We start from the raw sequence: 22,457 nt of genomic DNA on the forward strand, positions 1-22,457 counted from the left end.
TCCAGGCACCTCAGATTTGGGGCGGGGTGGATCCCCCCCACTCTCACTGCACCGTTCTGAGGCTTTGAAACCTCAGCTGAAACGGAGCCGGAAAGAAGCACCTGCTAACATCCTGTCGTCCTGGGGTCTGGGCTGACGGAGCAGGGGGTGCTGGGGGAGAGGCGAGGACGGGCCCTGGGCTGAGCCTGGGCTGCTACCGCCCCCGCCCCCGGCCTTTCGGGGGGCTCCAGGAAGGTGACGGCTTCTGCAGTCTTCCTCTTATTTTCCCTCAACTTTCTTTTTGTTTGTTTGAACTAAACCTTTAATTTTGAGATCTCTGTAGGGTCACATCTATCTTACCAACTTTGTACATGGAAAACTTTCAAACCCTAAGCAAAGCTGTGAGAACGGCATGACATCCACATACCCCTCACCTGCACTCACCAATTCATATCTGATGGAGTTCATGGTTTTTAATCTACTGATCTAATCTACTATTATCCATAGCTATATAGATACACATAGAGATAGACACAGAAATATGGACTCACTCTGTCCGCTAGGAGATAGGAGATATATTTATTAGTATTATTTTTTAATTGGAGTATAGTTGCTTTACAATATTGTGTTACTTTCTACTGTACAGCAAAGTGAGTCAGCTATATGTATACATATATCCCCTCTTTTTTGGATTTCCTTCTCATTTAGAGCATTGAGTAGAGTTTCCTGTGCTATACAGTAGGTTCTCATGAGTTATCTATTTTATACATAACATCAATAGTATATATACATCCATCCCAACTCCCAGTTCATCACACCCACCCCTTTCCCCCTTGGTATCCATACGTTTGTTCTCTACGTCTGTGTCTCTATTTCTGCTTTGTAGATAAGATCATCTGTACCAACTTTTTCAGATTCCACATATATGCGTTAATATATGATATTTGTTTTCCTCTTTCTGACTGACTTCACTCTGTATGACAGTCTCTAGGTCCGTCCATGTCTCTACAAATGACCCAATTTCGTTCCTGTTTATGGCCGAGTATACAGGAAATATATTTCTAAAAATACAAACACATATATATATAATGAGTTTATACATATATAATGAACTTGTGTGTATATATATAATAAATTTGGGTGTATATATATATATAATGAATTTGTGATATATATATAAAATGAATTTGTGTATATATATATAATGAATATGTACATATATATATATATATATATAAAAAATTTTATTTAATTTATTTTTTTCCTGCCTCTGTCTGCGGAGAGGGCCTGGAAACAGTGACACCTCCGTACTGATGAGCACACCCAACACCAGCTGAATCCTGGGTTCTAAACACTGTCCTCCACTAAAAATACCATCTTCCACCCCTCAGAGATGCCTGGTTCCAGCGCTGGGGCAGAAGTCCTGGAAGAGCATGAACCTACCGTCAGAGAGATGGGAAGAGCTCAGAGAATGGTGGGGATGTGTCAAAAGGACAAGGGGACATCTCGAAGGGGGGTCCAACTGGCCAAATCTGGGACAATGTAAGCATCAAGATTAAATAATAATAGTAATAGAGCATAATCCATTGACTAAAATCTGAAAGCATGACGTAACCCTATTGATATAAATGAAGAAGAAAAACTCTTTTTTTTTACAGAAAAAACCCAGTCTGACTTCACGCTGATTCATCCAATTCCCGTCCAACAACACAGGGCTCTTCCTCGCCTTCCTCTTCCAGGTACAGGTCTCCCTCCTTCCCTGGAGAGAACCCTGGTTCCAAACAGCTTTGCTGTATTTAGTCGTTTATGGTGTTTCCCACGATACTCACACACCTGTCCCAGAATTGCCACACTGATTCCACTGCCCATAGCAAACCTTAGCAAAGGTCAAGATTATTTTCAGTCCTTGTTGACCTTAGGATTGCCATCCCGCTGAAGGTGCCCGGTGTTTAAATCAGAAGAGGCATCTTCTGAACTGGGCTTTGATGGATGAATAGGAGTCTCCTGGGAAGTGAAAGGGGAAGAGAGCACCAGGCAGAGGGCCACGCATGTGGAAAGGCTGGAGGACGAAATGGACATGTGGGGTGTCCCTCGGCCGTGGCTGGAGCCCGTGTTTGTTCAGACAGTAGGGGAGTAACAAAGGATGAGTCTGGAGAACTGGGGGTGGGGGTAGCGGCTTGGAAGGGCCCTGGTTGTCAGGCAAGGAGCGTGGGGTCGATGCAGCAGGCAGTGGGAAGTCACAGGAGGCATCAGAGCTTAGAAATGGTGGAGGGGACATCGGCAAATGAGGGGGCGTGGCTGGGACCGCAAGACACAGTGTCTGAGCTGGGGATGGCTTTGCAGCGTTTCTGCTCAGGGTCCTCAGTTTTTATCATCTGTAATGTGGGTGCAGGAGGAGGACCCACTCCCAGGGCTGCCCGGGGACTCCCTGGGGTCTGAGGTGGGCCTGCGGCTCACACGCCCTGTTCCGGGACATCTCTGCTTCCTGTTTCTCCTGTCAGGGGAAGTCTCGGTCTCAGCTTCAAAAGCACAAACACGCTCTCAAAACAAAGGAAGACGGTCCTCGACTGCAGAGGAAGCAGGAAGCTACTGGCCCTGCTCAGAGCCCGGCTGCCGGGGCTCGGGGACGGCGGCATGGAGTCCGTGGCTCTGTACAGCTTCCAGGCCACAGAGAGCGATGAGCTGGCCTTCAACAAGGGGGACACACTCAAGGTAGGGTGGCCAGAGCCGGCTCAGCTGGCCTCGCATGGGATGGGGGGGTGCTTAAAACCAGGGCCCGGACAGCCCCCCAAACAGAGTCCAGTCTCTGGAGGAAGACGGGCCCAGCTTCTCCAGTTATCAAGTCTGTGACTCCGGACAATCCACCTCCACCCTCTGAGCCTCAGTTTCCCCATCTGAGAAACGGGGAGATAGTTAGTGATCCCTCCTTTGGGGGCCGTTGTGAGGGTTCAAGGAGACATCAGCCTAGAGCCTGGCAGGGGTTGAGTCAACATTGTTTCCCAGGAAAGAATTTGAAAAGACAGCTGGGGACAGAGAGAGAGAGGAAGAGGCAGAGACGGATGCAGAGGGACAGAGAGAGGGTCTTGGTTATGAAGTACACACACTAACCTATCGGGGCTAAAACAACTATGATTAGGGGTCCAGACGAGCTTCCCTGCAGATGAGAAAGGGGAAGATAAGCCTCAACACCGCTCGGGTCCCTTGTGTGGCCTCTGGAGGAACACACGTCTTCCAGGGCGACCCAGGCAGATGGGCTCCCGGGCTCTGTCTCTCAGGAAATGTCCCTGCTTTCAAGTCTGCATCTGGAAGCAGAGCTCAGGGCCCTGATTTGGGAGGGGCCGTGCCACAGGTCGGGCGCTGGAGCTGCCACCAAGTCACGCTCAGGAAGCCCCTGCCCTGCCCTGGGCCTCGGTCTCTGCACCAGCACGGTGGGCGTGAGGCTTCCAGTCTGAGCCGGGGCCCAGGAAGGGACAGAGCCCCGGGCCCGAGCTCAGCGGTGCGCATCTAAGCTGCTGAGGCCCCACTGCACAGGTGATTGAATGAGGCACAGGCCGGCGCCACAGCTTGCCTGGTGTGGGGTCAGAGGTGAACCCCCGTCCTTTGACTCTGGAACCTGCATCGGAACCCCGTGACACTGAACAGCTGGGCTAGGTCAGGAGGTGGGCGGTTCCTAGAAGAACCGCATCTTTTTGAGGATGTCCCCCTTTCTCTGTGCTGGGATGCCAGCCCTGGGCCCCCCTGAGTGGCTGGTGGGGGGACCCGGGGACGTGTGGCCAGCTGGGGATGGGGCAGGCTTGACACCGGCACCACCGGCTAGGGCACGAGACTCTTGAGATCCAGGTCTGTTTCAGAGGCCCCGTTTGCCGATCCGAGAGCGTTTGGAGTCTCTAGTTCCAGACTTGGGGCTTGAGAGGCCGTGGAACAGTGGGGAGCTTGGAATGGGATGACCGGTGGGTTCTACCTGAGGTTCAGAGGGATGAACCAGGGTGGGGGGAGCAGATCCGTGGGGTCCCCCAAGGCAAGTGTTGTAAAGACAGTGACACCCCCGCTTCCCTCCTCGATGCCTGTGCTCACCCCTGCCCACCCAAGATGGGCCACGTTTCCCACTGAGCTTTGATAGAGCATTGGCTGACTCCTGCTGTGTTTGCTTCTAACCGAGGCTCCTGAGGGCAGGGACATACAACAGTGCCTGGCACAGGGCAGGCCCTCAGCAAGACACGGGGGTGTCGAAGGAATGAAGGAAGGAAGGAAGGAGATGTTAGCCGAGACCCTGGCTAAGACCCCAATGGGATCTGCTCCTAGTGTCCGTGGAGACCCAGGAGGGGACTTTCAAGGAATGACAGGCCACCAGAGGGGCTGCTTTTTCCTTCCTTCATTCAACAAACCCTCGTCAAGCCCTCGAGCACCTGCTCAACATCAGGCATTGTCCTAAGTGCTGAGGACACAGCAGTGGACGAAGCCCAGTCCCTGCCCTCCCGGAGCGGACCTTCCAGAGGGTGCGTGCTGTCAGGAGGTGACAACTGGGTGGAAGAAATCACCTGGGGAGATGGAATGGAGAGGGTGGGTGGGAGGGAGGGGCAGAGGGACAGCTTTAGACGGCGGGAGCGGGGGTGGTGGTCAGGGCAGTCTCCCAAAAGAGATGACACCTGAGCTGAGAGCGGAAGGATGAGCAGGACCCAGCCATGCAAAGAGCTGGGGGAGGAGAGTGGATGGAGAGAATGCAGCAGGTGGGGCTGTGGGGCGTGGGTGAGTTTGCAGTGTGGACTCCCCCTAGCTACCTGCCCAGGGGTGGCACAAAATATCACACACCCTCTAAGAATGCTCTTTGGGGAGGGGGGCGTTTAACGACGTAAAAAGGCTCGTGAAGCAACGTTAAGCGGCAAAAAAGCAGAATGCAAAGGAACACGCACAGAGATAATCAATAACAATCGATAGATGTTAGTTTTAGGGATGGGAAACTGACATTCATGCGTTGGCTTTGTGCCTAGAAAAAAACACCAGAAAGAATGTCTTGAGGAGCTGGTGGTCACTCCTGGGAGGCGTGCTGTGAGCAGATCACGCTTCCTTGTTCACACGTCTGCCTCTCCTCACAGGACAGAGATGAGCAAGTGATCCTTCCAGGGCCAGACGTGGAGTTAGGGTCCTTCCTCTCACAGCTGCACAGGTGCTGGGTCAAAGCGTGTCTTGATTTAAGATTTTTCTTTTAATTTAAAAAAATATTAAAAATGTTTGGCCATGCTGCACGGTATGCAGGATCTCAGTTCCCCAGCCAGGTATTGAACCCATGCCCTCTGCAGTGGAAGCTTGGAGTCCTAACCACTGGACCCCGCGGGAAGTCCCTGATTTAAGAGTTTCATGGAGTTTTTTGCACTAAATTTTAAATAGACTATTTTAAAAAATTAATTAATTAATTTTTGGTTCCGTTGGGTCTTCGTTGCTGCACGCAGGCTTTCTCTAGTTGCGGCGAGCGGGGGCTACTCTTCATCGCAGTGCACGGGCTTCTCATTGCGGTGGCTTCTCTTGTTGCGGAGGACGGGCTGTAGATGCGCGGGCTTCAGTAGTTGTGGCACGTGGGCTCAGTAGCTGTGGCTCGCGGGCTCTACAGCGCAGGCTCGGTAGTTGTGGCGCACGGGCTTAGTTGCTCCGCGGCATGTGGGATCTTCCCGGACCAGGGCTCGAACCCGTGTCCCCTGCATTGGTAGGTGTATTCTTAACCACTGTGCCACCAGGGAAGCCCCTAAATAGACTCTTTTTAAAACAGTTTGAAATGTACAGAAAAGTCGAGAAGATGGTACAGAGGAATTCCAATCTGACACCCTGCCGCCCCTTCCCACCGCCCACACACACTCACTCGCACACCCTTGGTAACATTTTATATTATTAACCTGGTGCCTTGCTGCATGAACGGAGCAATATGGATACATTGTTATTAACTAACGACCATATTCAGAAATATTGGTTTTTTAACATATTCCTTTAAAATATTCTTTATCTTGATTCCTGACAGTTTTGGAGCTCTCTTAAAGTTTGTACCCAAAGTGCCTCACCCATCCCACGCTAGTCCAGGGTCTCATTTCTGTAACCATAAAAACGTGGCTGCGATGTCACCCTGTGTCCCCTCGCCCTCCCCCGGGCCGGGGACAGCGGGTGGGGCTGGTGGCTCAGCTCCACGACCTGTCCCTTCGTGAGCATGTTTCCTGCGCGCTGTCTGTGGGCCAGGCCTGTCCCAGCCCAGCAGTGACCGGCGGACACGTAGATCCCAGCCTCTGGGAGCCGGCAACGATGCTACTCTTCCAGTCTGAGCTCTGCTCTTAGACGAAAGCCCGGTGGCACGTGGACCCACTCTGGACAAGGGGCCCCAAATGTCACTTCCCTGGAACAAAGCCCCCCTCGCCGACAGGCAGGCGTTTCTGGGTGCACAGGACCCCACTGCTCCCCACTGGAGGAGAGATGTGGGTGGTGGCTTCACCTCCACCTCTTCACGCACAGCCTGGCCCCCAGGACCCAGACTCGGGGAGCCCACGGCCTCTTGGCATTTCCCCGGTGGTGGCCGGTGCACCTCAGGCCCGACCCAGCCACCCTGAGCTTCCCCACCTCCTCTCGCACCTGTTGCACAGCAGCTGACGGTCACGACCGCCTGCCCGCGCTCAGGCCCAGAGCCTGGGGTTGTCTCAGCTGCTTCCTCTCTGTCTTGTGTATCTCGCCTGTCAGCCACTCTGCCAAAACCTACCCCGGATCTGACCACGTCTCAGCAGCCCCAGTCCAGGCCCCGTTCACCGCTCACCTGGGCCTGCTCTTCACAGACCCCTTGTCCCCCCAGTCCCGGAGCACAAGACCTTCAAGCTCTCACCCTCCCCATTCAACTCACAGCACTGCCCCCCCACCCGCAGACACAGGGGCCTCCTTTCTGTTCCAGGACAGAGCTTGCTCCCACCTTAGGGCCTTGGCACCGGCTGTTCCCCCTGCCTTGGACACGGTTTCCCACATCTTCTCATGTCTCATTCCTTCCTGTAATTTGGGCCTCAGCTCATGTGCCACCTCCTCAGAGAGGCCTTTCTTGCCCACCCCCACCTGTCCCCTGTTGACTATCCCCCTGCCCCCAACCAGGCATCTTCCTTCTATGTCATCCTGACGTATATTTTCAGACCACAGAGCAGAACATTAAATTACCTTGTTTACTTGTGTCCTTCCTGTTTCTTGTCTGCCTCTGCCCACTAAAATGTGACCTCCTGCTTCCTGCTATATCACTGGGCTGGGCACAGCGCCTGGCACGCAGGAGGTGCTCCGTGGCCGCACTGGCCAGGGGACGGTGGCACAAGACAGCGCCCTGGAGAAGGGCACTGCAGGGGCAAAGCAGGGGCAGGCCGAGGTGTGAGCTTCACCAGGGAAGGTCGGGAATTCCCATGTCTCAGAGGGTCTGGGGGCTTTGAACAATGTCAACAACAAGAATTCAGCTAATACAACCAATCAGAACATTTCTGGGTCTTTCCCTGGAGTGGAGGTGACAGGAAAACAAAACCAAAACAAAACTGGGATAGATTAGATACGTCACATCCACATGTCCACACAGGATTCTGCAGGTCACAAAACACTGCCATGTGCCATGTAGGCCGTAGATGTGCCCATTTTACAGATGTGGAAACTGATGCCAGGGCTGTGGAGAGAGTCAGCGGCAGGCAGAGTGGTCTAGAGCCCAAGGCCCCCAAGAATCTTCACTGAGTCTGTGACCCGCAGGCCCTAATTTTCTCATAAGTTGGGGGAGTTTTTTGTTTTGTTTAGTTTTCAGCAAAAGTTATCCTGAGTCAGCCACCTGCTTCCGGCTTTCCCTGGGGACGCGGGTCTGGCCCAGACTGCGGGGGGGGGGGGGGGGGGGGCAGGAAGGAGGGGCTCAAGGGACCTGGCAGACAGACAGGGAGGGGCCAGGCCTGGGCCCAGGGGGCAAATCTCAGCTCCTCTTGGTAAAACCAAACCACCTGAGTTGCTGTCCCAGCCTTTGCTCCCACGGTGCTCCCTGCTTGGGCTGCGGATCTGCGTCTGATTTTTTGTCTCAACCAATATCCCCACTGGGGTTGACCTGACGTGGGGACCTGTTCTGGGACTTAGGGGAGAGATGACCCGCGGGTTGGGGTCCAGAGACAATGTGGGAGGAGGCCCAGGGTGAAGACCGGGGTGGGGGGACCCGGTCCTAAGACCCCTGCCGTGTGGCCCTGCTCCCCTCCCGTCTGGGCCTGTGTCCTCCTCTGTGAAGTAGCCTTTGGTGAAGGCGGCCTCGGGGGCTGGTGTGAGAAGGGGTGACACATGGCGAGCCTGCCCAGGGAGTGGGGAGGGAGCCCAAGCGTCCCACTCGCCCGCCCGTAGCGGCCCCCCCACCCGCTCAGGTTTCGGTTCCCCTTGGCCCACCTGCGAGGCGAGGGGGTGTCCAGGCCTCGGCCCCGCCGCAGCGCAGAGGCCTATCGTTCGCTCCCCGGTGTCTGAAGCCCCCGTCTGACCATCAGCCCTGAGCTCAGACGTGAAGCTTGTAGATGCAAGTGACCCCCGTGACCACCGCTCGGCGGGGCCTCCGCAGACCTACCCCCGACCCCCGGCTCTGTGCCTCGTATCAACTGCTGTGGGCCCCCATGCTCAGGGCCACAGCTCAGGGACTGAGGGGCCCCGGATCTGTCCCCCAGCACCCCGGGGGTCTGGGTGGCACGACCTGAGAGTCGCGCTCCAGCTCCCCCCGTAAGCTCAAGCCACCGACCAAATTCTCCTCTGTGACCCCCGGACCGTGGAGTCACCCTGCGACCTCGCTCTCCTCCGGGAACTGGGCCCCAGGGCTGGTGTGGGCCTTCAGCAGGGGACAGCTGTCCCTCACAGGTGACCAGGTGACCGTGTCTCTCCCGCCCGCAGATTTTGAACATGGAAGACGACCAGAACTGGTACAAGGCCGAGCTCCGGGGTGCAGAGGGGTTCGTCCCCAAGAACTACATCCACGTCAAGCCCCACCCGTGAGTGGCAGGTCCCACCCCCGTATGTCCGCAGGGACCCCCTCACCCCCGGCCCTGAAGCCAAACGTCCACACCCAGCCTGGCCCAGGCTGAGCTGAGCTGCCTGCAAGTCTGCAGCCCGGCCTCCCGCCATCTGTCTGGGGACCCCCGTCTCTTCCCCAAGCAGAGGTGGAGGACAGAGATGTTAGGACTTGTCCCAAGTGGTGGCAGTCGGGGCCAGCCCAGGCCACGACACTAGGACCTGGGATACCGGAGTGCATCCCGGTAGGGGCCCTGGATAGGACAGGGCGCTGGGTGCTCAGCCAGCGGGGCCCCTGGCTGCTGTGTGGCCTCAGGCAGACCCCTGCTCTCTCTGTTCCTCAGTTTCCCTACCTGCAACACAAGGAGGGCCAAGGCTCCTCTAAGAGGCCGACTCAGCCCTGTGCCGGGGTGGGGAGTGAGGGGCTGTGGAGGGGCAGGAAGGAGGCAGACCTGTGGGCAGGGGAGCCGACATGGGCTGAGCAGAGTCTGGGACACGGCGGAGAGGGAGTCACGAGGAGCCCAGGTATCCTTGGGCTTGGGACCAGCTGTCCCAGGGAAGCCCCCTTCAGGCTTCCAGTGCTGAAAGCCCTGTTCTCAGCCCCAGAACAGGCCTAAGTGGCCAAGAATCTGGGAGAAACCAAATGGATATTCACAGTGGTGGTTGAAGTAGCCCCAAGTCACAGTCGCTCGCTCGGTCATTCGCCCAACACCGGCCACTGCCCGAGGGGACTCACCTGGGCGATGCTGGGGACACGTGATGAGATGCTGGGGTCAGAGCAGTTGTGTCCTGTGGGAGAGACAGGACATAAAGAAACTATGACAAGGGAAGGCGGTCAGCATCGAGATAATTAACCAGGGAGGGCTTCTCAGAAGAGGTGGCAACAAGTGAGGTTTTGAAGCATGTGTGTAGGAGTTAGCTAATGAGGAAAAGAGAAGGGCATTCCTGGGAGCGGGAACAACGAGAACCCCTGGCAGTGGGACCAGCAGGAGGGCCTCAAACGCCCGGCGGAGGGTGGTGGGAGCCATGGAGGCATTTGAGCCGGGTGGGGAGTAGAACTCCTGCAAAGGTGAAGGCAGGTCAGGGCCCGTGTGTGGCTGTGGGGTGGACGGGAGGGAGGTGCAGGGCCAGGATGGGGCCTGGAGGTCATTTCCTCTTTACCTGTCTTCGAGTTATTTCCAAAGCTGCCACCACCTCGGACTTCCTGTGTTGGGCAAGGGCCCGACCCACCCAGGTCCCCTGCCTGGGCTCCAGGCCCGCAGGGTCCCTCTGGGCTGTGTGACCTTGGGCAGGGGCCTGCCCTCCAGCCTTAAAGACTTTCTGTCATAGAGGGAGAGAGACAGCGAGAACCCGGCCAGGGCCAGGCCAGCGGAGGACACGGGGGGAGCGGGAGCCTCCAGGTGGAGGCTGTGACCCGGTGAAGGCCAGGAGGCTGGGAGGTAGGAGGCCGCTGAGAAGCCTAAGCAGAGGCTTCTGTTTGCTCAGGAGGAAAGAAAAGCTGATAGATTTTGGGGCTACGCCTGTCGGGGCAACGCTGGTGGTTCAGGCAAGCCTCCACCAGGGCAGCTGGGGGCCACGGAGGGTTCCAGTGTCCGATGGCCCGGGGCTCCCTGGGGCTGGCTCTGGCCACGTGAGTCTGGGACAGAGTGGGGATGGGGGTCAGGCCGCATGCTCACCTGCCTGAGGCCGTGCCCAGATTTGATCTGGTGAGGAAGGGTCTTCCCTTGGTTAGCATCCTTGGCTAACCTCAGCCCCTGCCCTGGCCCCGAAATAGCAGTGGGGAAAGTCCAGCTCTGTGCCTGACTCAGCCCGTTGGGCTCCAGGGTGTGGGGCGGGGGCAGGGCAGGGGTCCCAGGGGGCCTTGTGTCTACACCAGGCCTCTCCTTCCCTGAGCTCCACCATCACCTCCGCCTGCCCAGGGAGCCCACGGAGGGGGGCCGTGAGCCTCACGGGCAGGGGTCACCGAGGCACCTGACGCAGCCGCGTGGCCGGTGGGCGTTGAGGAGGGCTTCCGGGAGGATGGCTTCCTGGAGGCCGGCTTCCTGGAGGACGGCTTCCTGGAGGAGGGCGTGGTCTGCTGGGCCTGGAAAGTAGAGTAGAAGTTTGCTGGGAGGGCCGCAGACAGGCTAATGGGTGACACGTGGGAGGAGTTCACAGCAGCAGCGGTGAACACCTGCAGGCGGCAGCGCCCTCCTCCTCCCAAGGGCCCTGCGAGCTGGGTGCTCTCGTCAAGGTCTAGTGGGCAAGGAGGTGGCGGCACAGAGAGGTTGAGTGGCTTGTCCGGGGTCACACAGCTGGCAAGAGGCAGAGTGAGATCTGCCGCCAGTGCTGTGGGCCCCGGCTGTGCTCACTGGGAGGGGATGGGGGAACTGTAAGAGCAGCTGGGGGAGGGGGTGGGCTGGGGGAGAGTCAGAGGCCAGAGAATTGCGGAGCAACTTTTGGGGATCCCTGCCCTTCCCTGGGCCTCAATTTCCACATCATTAAAGTGGGGACCAAGCGAGGTGTCCACGCGCGGAGCCAGCTGTGCTCTGGGGCGTCGGGAGTGCTGCTTTTCCGGCACCCTGTCCCCGGGCCACCGAGGACCTGGTCGGGGCAGGGCGGGCCTCCTCGAGGCTGCGGTTGCAAAATCCTTTGAGGGTGACAGCCGCCCACACGCTGATGCCTCCTGTGGAGTTCTGTGGGTTCTTTGGAAACTCCCACGCAGGGCCCTGTTGGACCCCTGCTCCTGTGGCAGCCCTGCACCTGGGGCCTGCTGGGGGCTCCCCGGAGGAACGCCCTTCCGGGGCCCCATGAGCTCAGCCTCCGGCTTGGAGGCCTCATCCGGGACTCCCAGACTCCAGAGACCCAGGCCGAGCTCTTGGAGGTTCCCTGGAGCCCCGCCTTCGGCCCCCACCTCCACTGCCTCCCCTCCACCCGCCCAGAGATGGGCCCAGGGTCCCCCCCATTTTGGGGGCCAGCGATGGGCTAGAACCTCACTTCTGGGTGGGGGGCTCCGAGACACCATGTAAAGACCAGGACTTTATTTCGGACTGGAAAGCGGGCAGAGAGGGAGCCGGTGGCACTGCCACTACTGGCGGCCCCGGGCAACGGGCTCTCCCTGTGGCCAGAACCAGGGAGCCGGCACCCGAGCTGCGTGTTTGTCCTCCTGCCCCCCTGTCATCACCTGAGAACATCCGGGGGCCCAACCTGCCCCGCACACAGGCCAATCACGTTAGTAAGAAGCCCTCGGAGGAACTGCAAGGGCTCACACGTGGCTGGCGGGTGGGGTTCCCGGCAGGACCCGGTCTGTGTGCACCTGAGCCTCTGTGCTGGGCCTGGAGGGCTCGCTGTCAACATCCTGATACAACAGGAAAAGTTCTGCCTCACATCCGCCCAGGGCCACGCTCAGACTCAGGAAGCTCGGTTGAAGGCGGGAAGGGAAATTGTACAGGGAAGGGAGGCTCCGGTGGCCCTCGGGGCACCAAGGTCCCACCGGGAAAGTCCACCTGCTCTGGGCCTCGGTTCCCCCACTAAGGGACTGGGCTCAAATCCGGGGGCCAAGAAGCCAGCCAGAGACCACCTGGACCCTCCGAGGGTGGGCGAGCCCCAAAGAGCACAGTGGGCAGGGCTGGAAGAGAAGCTGGATCCCGGCCTCTCACCCCCAGGCCCTGCCAGACCCTCGGCATTTACAAGGCACCTTCTGTATACCCAGTTCTGTTTGGTCAGAAAGAAAAGGGACTTGAACCTGTGAGAAAAAGTCCAGGTGGCCTCAGGCTGTGCATCTGTGAAACGGGTACAGGGAGAGACCCTTCCTCACCAGATCAAAGCTGCTATGTTTTTTTTTTGGGGGGGGGTCATCTTTTAAAATATTTTTTTACTTTTAAGAATCTGAAATGGAAAAGCCCAGCTGGGGTTGGCTGGGTTGGGGTTCACCGAGGTGTGTGTTTGCCTGGTGTGGTGGGAAATGCTTGGGCTCAGGAGCCAGAATGCTGGGACTGGGCCCAACTCCTGCCTTTCACAGCGCATGACCTTGGCCTCCCTGGGTAAAGTGGGTGCCGTTGTATTTCCTGTGTCTCGGGACTGCTGTGAGGACCTGGCAGTGTTGGGTGGCTGGCATAGGGGCAGGGTAACCTGGCCTCCCCCCCCCTCACCTGCCCCCTCTCTGCAGGTGGTACTCGGGCAGGATTTCCCGGCAGCTGGCAGAAGAAATTCTGATGAAGCGGAACCACCCGGGAGCCTTCCTGATCCGGGAGAGTGAGAGCTCCCCAGGGGAGTTCTCTGTCTCTGTGAAGTGAGTTCTGACCCAGGGTGTGTGGAGGAGGGTGGCCAGGGACAGGCCTGCAGGGTGTGGAGGGAACGACAAATGCCTGGAAGCAGGCGACCCTCTGGGGGTCGGGGATGATGCAGACCCCAGGGTGTGGCCCGGAGCAGGAGGGCTCCACGCGGCTTGGGCTGGCTGTGAGGCCTCGAGCGCCGGGCTGAAGGCTCGGCCATTGTTCTACAGCAGCAAGTCACCAGGGGAGATTGATGTGGTGGGGCTGGGGGTGGGAGAGCAGCAGGGCACCCGGGGCAGGTGTCCAGGATGTGCTCCAGACAGGGTTCCCCTGTGTGCTACATAGTGGACAGGATGGACCCTGGGGCCAGGCTGCTGGGGTTCAGATTCTGGCTCTGCCATTTCCTGACTGTGTGACTTTGGGCAAGTCCCTTAACTTCTCTGTGCCTGTTTCCTCACATGTAAAATGGGTTATTGCAAAAACTATATGAGTCATTTAGAACCATTAGAGTAGTGGCTGGCACGGAAGCAGGGTGGCAGCCTCTGGGCAGCTCAGGACCCAATCCCAAAGGTCACAATCGGGCAGTGGAGGAATCCAGGCTGGAAGGAAGGGGCAGGAACCAGGGTCGGGGGTAAAGGGGTCAGGGCCCCAGCTGGTCTCTGTCCTTCCTACTCCCAGCGCCTGGAACAGTAGGATCTAGGTGCAGCAATTCAAGGAATTGTCACTGAGCTACATGCCACGTGCCAGGCTGTTCTAGGGACTTGGGAAATGACAGTGAAAAAAAACAAAGTTGCTGCCCTTTGGGGTTTATGTCTTAGTGGGGGAGGCAGACTGAACACATGAAAAAAGGAGACAAATGAATATAGCAGGAGCCAGTGGGCAGGGATCTGAACCTGGCGGTGGAGGCCGCCTGGGGCCCAGGAGTGAGGATCCGGAAGGAGAGGCTTCCAGGCAGAGGGAACAGAAATTGCAAAGACCCTGGGGTGGGAATGCGCCTGGGGTGAGTGGGGCAGAGCCAGCAACGGGGGGTCACAGCCAGAGAGATGGGCCTGACAGGTCCCGATGGGAAACCCCAAGGCAACAGGGCCCTGCAGAGGGTCAGCCCAGATGGCTCAAACTTTGGGGGTGTGTGTGTGCAGGACAGGGGAGGAGTCCCCGAGGGAGCGGGGGCCCGGGGTCTCCATGACGCCCGACTGAGGGAAGTTCAGTGGCAGCAGACACTCCACAGGGTGGAGGAGGTGACATCTGAGCTGGGCCCCGAAGCACGAGTAGGAGTTTGGTGCACAAAGAGGGGAGAGGGGATGCCAGGCCCAGGGAACAGCATGTGCAAAGACCCAGAGGTGGGGCAGAGAGAGGTGGGCTTGGACAGCAAGGCATTTGTCTGACCAGGAGGGGAGACAGGCAGTTCTGCGGAGCCAGCACCAATGCTACCTTGGGAAGGGGTGTGGGAGTGTCCCTCTGAGAAATCCCAGCACAGGCCCCCTCCCCGCCACACCCCAGGCATCCTGGCCAAGCCCCTCCCCCAGCTCAGAACCGGAACCTTGGGCCCCAGGGCTGTGGTGTGCTCACAGGACCACCAGGTGGCGCCCTCCAGCCTCGGTTTCGTCCCCCGGGGCCAGGACCGGGTCCCGCCCCGACTCTGGTCCATCGTCTCTTACGGGGGGGCCTTTCAGGGCCCTTGGAGGGCCACTGGGCAGGGATCAGAGCAGGAAACAGACTCAGGGCAGCTAGGAGGGGGGCTTCTGAGCAAGAATCTCAGCTCTGGTACTTCTGTATAACCCTGGGCAAGGTACCCCAGCCTGTTTCCTCGTCTGTAAAATGAACATCTATGTAAGGTGCTTAGTGTGACGCCGGCACACGGTGAGTCCTCCCCAAATGCCAGCTATGTAATCATCATCATGTTGACCCTCCCAGGGCCACACCGCGCCTCCTGGCCCACGCCCCAGGGTCCCGGGCTCTTAGCAAAGGGCCAGTGGCCACATGGGGGCGGGGAGCCCGTTTCTCGCCCTGGCCTTGCCCTGGACCTGCTGCGTAACCTCAGCAGATCCCGTCCCCGTCAGCTGTAACGTCCTCATCTGCAACGTGGAGATAGTAGCCCTGGACATCATGAAGACCAGTGACCCGATGGCCACCCTTCTGGGTGACGGTCACGCAGATCCGTGTGTGAGAGCATTTCCGCCCTCGCTGGCTGCGCTCCTGGGGACTCTGACCGCGTAGGCGTGGCGTCTCCTGCACGCTCACGCCGAGTCTCATAAAGCTGTCGGAGGTGGGGTTCACGGGCCTTGTTCTGCCTCACGGAGTGATGGTGGCCACGGCTGGCTGCCCTTTACGAGTTTCCAGGGGGCTGCCCCCTCCACCTCGGGGAGCACGTCTGAGCTGGTGGCCAGTGGGCCGGGGCAGGGGCGCACTGCCTGGGCTGTGTTACTTTTGCCCCACACTCTGATCCAGGCTGCCGTGGGCTTCTGTGTCAGAAATGATGGTTTGCTCCCAAGTGAGATGTTTTACTTCTTTTCAGGCCAGGGGTGCCCTGGAGTCAATGATGTGTTTGCTCTGCTGCCCTGGTCGCTGAGCCCCTCCTGTGCGCCAGGCCCTGTGCCTGGCGCTGGGGATTCAACCACCAGCAAATCGGACGAAGCTCCCTGTCCTTTAGGCACTCACGTTCCACTGGGGTGACTGACGACTTTATACATGTATGTATGTATGTATGCATATATGTACATATATATAATTTTCTAAATGATTAGTAAAATATATAAAATTTTTGAAGATGATAAAGGCTCCTGGGAAAATGAAGCAGGAAAGAATGGGGGGGCACAATTTTATGCCCTCAAAGACAGGGAGGAAGTGACCCTGGAAGCCCAGTGTGCAGGTAAGGAAACAAAAGCTCAGAGACGTGCAGTAACTTGCCCAAGGTCACACAGCCAGAAAACAGTGGAGCTAGAGCCCACTGACCCTCTGTGACCTGAAAGACCAGGTCTACCGTTCCACTCTTCTTCCCTGAGGCCTAAAGACCCAGGGGGAGTCTGTCTCCACCGGCAGTCCCAAGGTCAGTTTGATTCTCTCACGTTGGCTGCTGGAGAGGGAATCCACCCCCTCCCTCTTCACAGATGGGAAAACTGAGTCTAGAGAAGGGCCACGCCTAACGGAGATCACCTAGCGGGCAGTTAGCACCCTGGCCTCCACCCCGGGGATCCACAGGCCCTGATTGGGGGTGGGGGTGTGGTGCTGGGGCTCCTGACCTAACCCCAGCCTTGTTTATCCTCCCTGGGCTGCCGCTGCCACTCTCACCTCTGCTGCTGCCGCCACCAAGCCGGAAGAACCTGCTGGGCAGGACCGGTGGCTGCTAGCATCAGGCCTGAGTTCATCCTTGGGGTCTTCCGACAGCCCAGGGGCCAGGCCCAGCCCTCAGCCCCCTGGGTAGGTGGGCATGGGGGTCACACATAGAGACAAACACACCCGTGGCGGCTCAGACAGGGATGTACACGTCCGGTCCCTCCCACAGAGCAGGGAGAGACACATGCACACACCCCAGGCTCTGCCCACTGTGGTGCACCAGCTCCAGGTGCCCCCTCTTCTGGCCACGCCCGGGCCAGCCCACCACCCCGTGACCCGGGTCTGCCCTTCCCTCCAGCTCAGGAGGGCTTACCCCGCAGGGCCATCCTCCTTGCTCAGGGGCCATCTGGACTCAGACTCGGGCCTGGGGAGGCGGGAGACAGGCTAGCTGGGAGAGGGAGAGACTGCCCAAGTGCTGGGTCCTCGGGCCTGTCACATGGAGGCGGGTCACTGGTCAGGCCAGGGGCTGGCGCAGCAGGACGGCCACACCCACTCACAGATGCGGCAGCTCAGCTGGGCCCCACTCTCCCACCACGAGCCACGCACAGGCTGGGGGGCTGGACCACAAGAGCATCCCAGGTTTGAGAATCTGCCGATTGTCAGGTTGCAAGGTTCTAGAACTCCTGGGTCCCTTGCCCCCTTCCCAGGTCTCACCCCCTGACCTGGGTGTGATCAGGAAATGCTCCGTTCTGGGTGACCCTCTGGGTAAGATAAGCTTTTGAAGATAAACTTCAAACACCAAAGTGTTCAGGGTTGTGCTCATTTGGGGCTGAGATCTTTTCAAACCTCCCACACTCTCGTCCGCCTCTTACCCAGAGGATGGGGGCCGCCCGCACCCCGGGCTCCTTCTCGGGGCCGGCACGGAGTCAGGGCCTTCTGCCTCCCAGAATACGGTCCAGGGACCGGAAGAACACTGAGCCCGCCGGAACAGGGCACTAGGGAGTCCCAGGCTCGGGGGCGGCCCCCAGGGCCGAGGCTGCAGCAGGCCAGATGGGGCGGGAGGCACCTGCCTGCCTGGCCATCCTCCTCCCATCCCGGGACATGGACACGCGCATCCCACAGCCGACAGAGTGGCGGCTTAGCCATCTGGGAACGATGCTTGCTTACGGCACATGAGCGGCTTTGTCTCAGGCTGGGGGAGATGGCTGTGTCTGGTCACAGAGTCTCAGGCCTTCTCTGGCCTCAGTTCTGTGCAGAGAGCTTGCTGCCCTGAGAGTGGACACTGACCCCTCGGGCCATGCTGCTTCGCCCCTGAGCCCAGCCTCTCCAGACTGGGCTAGAGCTGGGCCGCCTCCTGCCTCCCTGCCTCTGGGTGTCTGTGAGCAGCGGGTTACAGGCAGGCTGTACAAGGGGCCTAGGAACCCAAGGAGTCCCCGGACTCTGACTGAGGGCACCTGAGGCAGCTTGCAGAGGTTGGGCCATTTTATGCGGGCCTTGAAGCATGAGTAGGAGTTTGATTCAAGTTTGGAAGAAATAGTGTATTTTTCAAGCCTGGAGGCATGCTTGAAAGTGGAGAGAGAGGTTCTGTGTGGTTTGGATCCTTGACTTGGGCAGGGTGGGAGGATTCCCCCCTCCTCCCACCCCAGATACACACACAGAACAGAAGGTATTTACCTGGAATAAATCTCTATCTTAAATCTTGCATCTTAACCTTTAACAAGGCAGCACACCAGCCCCAGGGCTGATAGGTGGAGGGAGTAAGCCACAGGCAGGGATGGGCAACTGGGGAGATGGACACCATACTCCTGTCCACGCCCTAGAAACACTTGGACTGTGGGCCTGCAGGAACTCAGGCTGCTCCAAGCCTGCACAGCCCGTCCTGGCCTAGAACGTGCTGCGTGTTCCAGGCAGGCCCCTCTGCCCTGCTGGCCAGTCTGGGAGACGCAGGCTATCCCCTCTGTTGGGCTGGAAGGCACTTGGTGGTGGTGGGTTGCAAGGCTGGGCAAAGGCTGGGAGAGGAGGCATCAGAGAGTATTTGAAGGAAACGAGGCTGGACGTGTCATCAGAGCCAGAACTTGAGACTGAGGTGTTAAGATTTTGCCCTGAGGGCAATGGGGAGCCACAGAAGGTTCTTGAGGTGGGGAGAGAATGTGGGGCAGGGAAGGACAGGAAGCATCCCACAGGCCTGAGCTCCTCTCACACCGGTGGCAGGATGGTCTTAGGACTCACCCCTCAAGGGACTGTAAGGGCTGGGAGGGGACGAGGTGGGGGAGGGAGAGGAGTGTTGAGGCTGGGGGACGTTGGAGAGAAGAGATGCTGGCTGACCACCTCTCTCAGAGAACCATTTAATGTTGCCAGTACACGAGCACTTCCCCAGAAGGGAGGTATTATGAGGAAACCGAGGTTCAGAGAAGTTAAGTGATTTGCTTTAGGTCACATAGCAAGAAAGTGGCCTGGTCCAAGGCCCACATCCTTTACTCCACACTCCACTCCCCGGTGGGGACTCACCGTGTCTTTCACGGAGCCGGTCAATGGGGCCTGGGACCCCCTCCCCCCGCTCCTCTCCTCCTGACTCCAAGCCTCACCTGGCGAGAAAAAGGCCTGGTGGCGGGGGGCAGGGACGGGGGGAGGGCCCCAGCCGCCGTGGGCCCCTCTGAGGTGGTCTGTGTCCTCTCCCCTAGCTACGGGGACCAGGTGCAGCATTTCAAGGTGCTGCGTGAGGCCTCGGGGAAGTACTACCTGTGGGAGGAGAAGTTCAACTCTCTGAATGAGCTGGTCGCCTTCTACCGGACCAGAACCATCGCCAAGAAGCGGCAGGTCTTCCTGCGGGACGAGGAGCCCCTGGCCAAGGTGGGCGAGTGCGGCGGGCGGGCGAGGGGGCCTCTCCGCAGGGCCCCGACCCCCCTTCCCACGTGGCAGGAGGTGGGTCCAGCCCTGCTTCTAAGATTCCGCCCGGGCACTGCAGGGAGACAAGCAGGGCTGGGAAAGGGGAGGCGGGGAAGGCAGGGAAGGGGCAGGTGGAAACTCCCCGGGTAAACTGAGCCTGCTGGCTCTCAGCCAGGAGCGGTGCATGGCGCCCAGTCGGTGCTCAGTGGTTGTCTGTTGACTGAGTGAAGGTACTGACACCGGCTGAGCCTCCTGGGAGCCTCCTGGCCCCACCTACAGGTAGGACACTGAGGTTCAGGGAGTGATGTGACTACCCAAGGCCACCTGCCGGGTGGGGTCCTGCTGGCTTCTGCTCTGTGGGGCGCGGGGCAGTGTGAGCGCTCGTGGGCAAGGTCCTGGCCGGGTGGAGCGGCGTCCGGCCGCCCCGGTCCTCATAATAACAGCGATTTGCCAGCCAGCTCTTTCGTCCAGGGGCCCCAGGGACCAGCTCTCACACTCATTAGGATGACGACACCAGCCAGTGGGCTTACTAGCCCCGACGTGCACTTTTACTTGGGAGGGGGTGTCGGCAAGGCCTGGGGCTGGAGGTCGGGACCCTGGACAGCCCAGTGAACTCGAACTCTGCAGAGGACGGTGGGCACGGCCGTGGCCAAGGCCTGGGGAGGGGCTGCCGGGTCGCGGCTCCGGTCCTGCCTGTTCCTAGACTCCACCGCCTCGCCACGTGTGACCTTAGGGCCAGTTCATCCCTCACCTGGGCCTCAGTTTCCTCTCGGTCCGGTAGGGTGAACCCTGGGATCTGATATGTCGGGGAGTAAACAGTGTCTCAGGAGGAACCCCTGCCCCTGCCACTCACCCTCCGTCCCATCAGCGCACTCGGCCTGCTCTGCCCGGCCTGCCCCTGGGGGCCGGGCCAGCTCTAAGCTCAGTCTCAGGGACTCTTCGCTCCAGTCCCCGCTGGGCCTGCCTCTCAGACCTCCATCCCCTCCCGTCGCTGCCTGGGCCAGCTCTGCCCTTGGCAAGTGTGAGGGAGCCAGGATGGAGCTGGGGGCCGCCGGAGGGCTCCCTAACACCCACCACCTTGCTCTGGCCTGGCCCTGGGGTCACCGGCCCTGCAGGGCGACTCCAGAGCTGGCTCAGTCCCCTGGGACCCACGCCCCCTCTTCCTTCCTGGGCAGAGAACCGCTAATTAGCCTGTCCGTGACGGTATGGCCTGTGCCGGATAAGATTCCGCAGGCTTGGGGCAGAGAGCCTGGTGGGCAGGCCGGGCCGGGGCACTGGCTGTGATCCTCATGGTGATGCCAGCAGGGGGCCCTCGTCTAGCTGCCATCTGAAGGGGGGGGCAGGGAACCAAGGCCCCCAGAGGGCAGGGACTCACCCAAGGTCACCTTGGGGCATAGATGGGACTGGAACCAGGCCTGAGAGAGGAAAGCAGTGTAAAGTGACATCCTTGCCCTCGAAGCCTGGCCACGGGCAACAGCAGTGAACTGCTCGTAGCTACACAGCACTTTATAGTTTATAAGGCCTGTTCCTGTGGTTCTAGGGCCTGGGGTCAAAAGTTATCACGGCTGCTGCAGAGTGTGGAGAGAGACCCCGAGACGGGCAGGGTCCTAACCAAAGTCCCACGCTGAGGCCCAGGACTCAGGTCCTTTGACCACTGGCCCTGTGGTCCCTACTGGGCCGCCAGGACACTGGCTGTGCCCTGCGTAGACACAGGGTCTGTGCCGCAGACATGCAGGGGGTGGGCAGCGGGAGGCCCACGGGCAGGGTGGCCATCGTCTGGACCTGGATACAGAGCTGAGTTCGACCCCAGTTCTGCCCGAAAGACCCCTCTCCACCTGTGGGAAATCGCTTATCTTGGGGCCTCCGTGGGGACAGCCCAGCGGGGGCTCCTGAGGGGCCCCACTGACGGCTTCCTCTCCTCGCAGCCGCCCCGGGCCTGCTTTGCCCAGGCCCAGTTTGACTTCTCAGCCCAGGACCCCTCCCAGCTCAGCTTCCGCCGCGGTGACATCATTGAGGTCCTGGAGCGCCTTGACCCCTGCTGGTGGCGAGGCCGTCTCTGCGGGCGCATCGGCTTCTTCCCGCGGAGCTATGTCCAGCCGGTGCACCTGTGACCCAAGTGGGCCCAGGGGCAGAGCCAGTGGACCGGCCATCCACCGGGCACTGAGGCCCAGAGAGAGGACACGGGCACCCCCAGCCCAGGGCCTTGGACTGCAACATAGGCCTCCTGACAGTCCGGCCGACCTCCTGTGCTTCATGTCAACTGGGACGGGCCCAGCGCCCCGGAAAGACGGCCTCATTCAGGGCCCCTGGGCTAGGGGAGCTCCGGGGCCTCCGCCGGCCTCTTCCCATTGGCCATCAGCTGTGTGATGTCACAGGGTGGCCGGCAGGGCCCGCCCACTCCAAACACCAATGGCACCACCTCCAGGGAGGGCTGAGGACTCCTGGGTTCCACCTGCTGGGGGCTCAAGCCAAGGAACCACGGGCTGGGTGGGTGAGCACCTGCTGGGCCTGCCATCCCATCCATCCAAAAGCCCCACAGGCCGGCTACTGGGGAGGCGGCCAGGGCCCCGCACACCTGTGCCTGGACTTGCTGGACAGACTCGGAGACTTTGGGCTCCACCTGGGATCCAACGCCCCTGCCCACCACAGACACTTTGGGGGGGGCTAGAGCCCTGAGGGAGGGTGGGCAAGGGTGAAAGAAACGGAGGCTGCTGCTCCTCCGCTGGCCCCGCGGGACGGACAAGCTCTTAGGGGCCGGCCCTGGACGTGGCCACCTGGGAGACATAGCTGCACCTGCTCTTACTTGTGCAGGCCCAGGTTCTACCCAGACCGGGGCCTCGGGAAGCGTGGGGGACTACAGCCCAGGTGGGGAGTTGTGGCCAGAGCTGGGCTCTGAGGACCAGCGGCACCCAGAACGGGGCGGGCAGCCTCGGTGGAGCCCCGGCTTGAGGAAGGGCAGGGTGTCCACGGGGAAGGGGCCATCAGCGCGGTCCCAAGCAGGGGAGCCTGGGGCCCTCGGGGCGCAGGCAGACCGAGGGAGCTCGGAAAGGGCTCTGAATG

At 59.5% G+C, this 22,457-nt stretch overlaps 1 protein-coding gene and 1 long non-coding RNA gene across 2 annotated transcripts; one reads left to right on the forward strand and one right to left on the reverse strand.

The window, feature by feature from the left end:
* Positions 1-2,468: 2,468 nt before the first annotated feature.
* GRAP (GRB2 related adaptor protein) lies at positions 2,469-22,281 on the forward strand. Its single transcript, XM_004266799.4, has 5 exons — positions 2,469-2,691; positions 8,869-8,966; positions 13,133-13,255; positions 19,193-19,361; positions 21,323-22,281. Exons 1-5 carry the CDS (start codon positions 2,614-2,616, stop codon positions 21,506-21,508), a joined length of 654 nt encoding a protein of 217 aa, XP_004266847.1. The 5' UTR covers positions 2,469-2,613; the 3' UTR covers positions 21,509-22,281.
* Positions 4,886-10,271, reverse strand: LOC117200316 (uncharacterized). The gene is made up of 3 exons (XR_004481798.2): positions 10,147-10,271; positions 9,722-9,774; positions 4,886-5,727 (listed from the first exon to the last, which is right to left on the reverse strand). It is a non-coding gene; the product is annotated as an uncharacterized LOC117200316 (long non-coding RNA).
* Positions 22,282-22,457: the final 176 nt, after the last annotated feature.

Source organism: Orcinus orca, chromosome 19 (genome assembly GCF_937001465.1).
Source record: "Orcinus orca chromosome 19, mOrcOrc1.1, whole genome shotgun sequence".
NCBI lineage: Eukaryota > Metazoa > Chordata > Mammalia > Artiodactyla > Delphinidae > Orcinus > Orcinus orca.

What these genes read in the sequence shown, in the direction of transcription:
- GRAP (XM_004266799.4), top strand. Translation starts at nt 2,614, where the DNA reads ATGGAGTCCGTGGCTCTGTACAGCTTCCAGGCCACAGAGAGCGATGAG. An exon ending in ACAAGGGGGACACACTCAAG is followed by an intron (nt 2,692 to 8,868) that starts GTAGGGTGGCCA and finishes TCCCGCCCGCAG; the next exon opens with ATTTTGAACATGGAAGACGA. An exon ending in GAGTTCTCTGTCTCTGTGAA is followed by an intron (nt 13,256 to 19,192) that starts GTGAGTTCTGAC and finishes CCTCTCCCCTAG; the next exon opens with CTACGGGGACCAGGTGCAGC.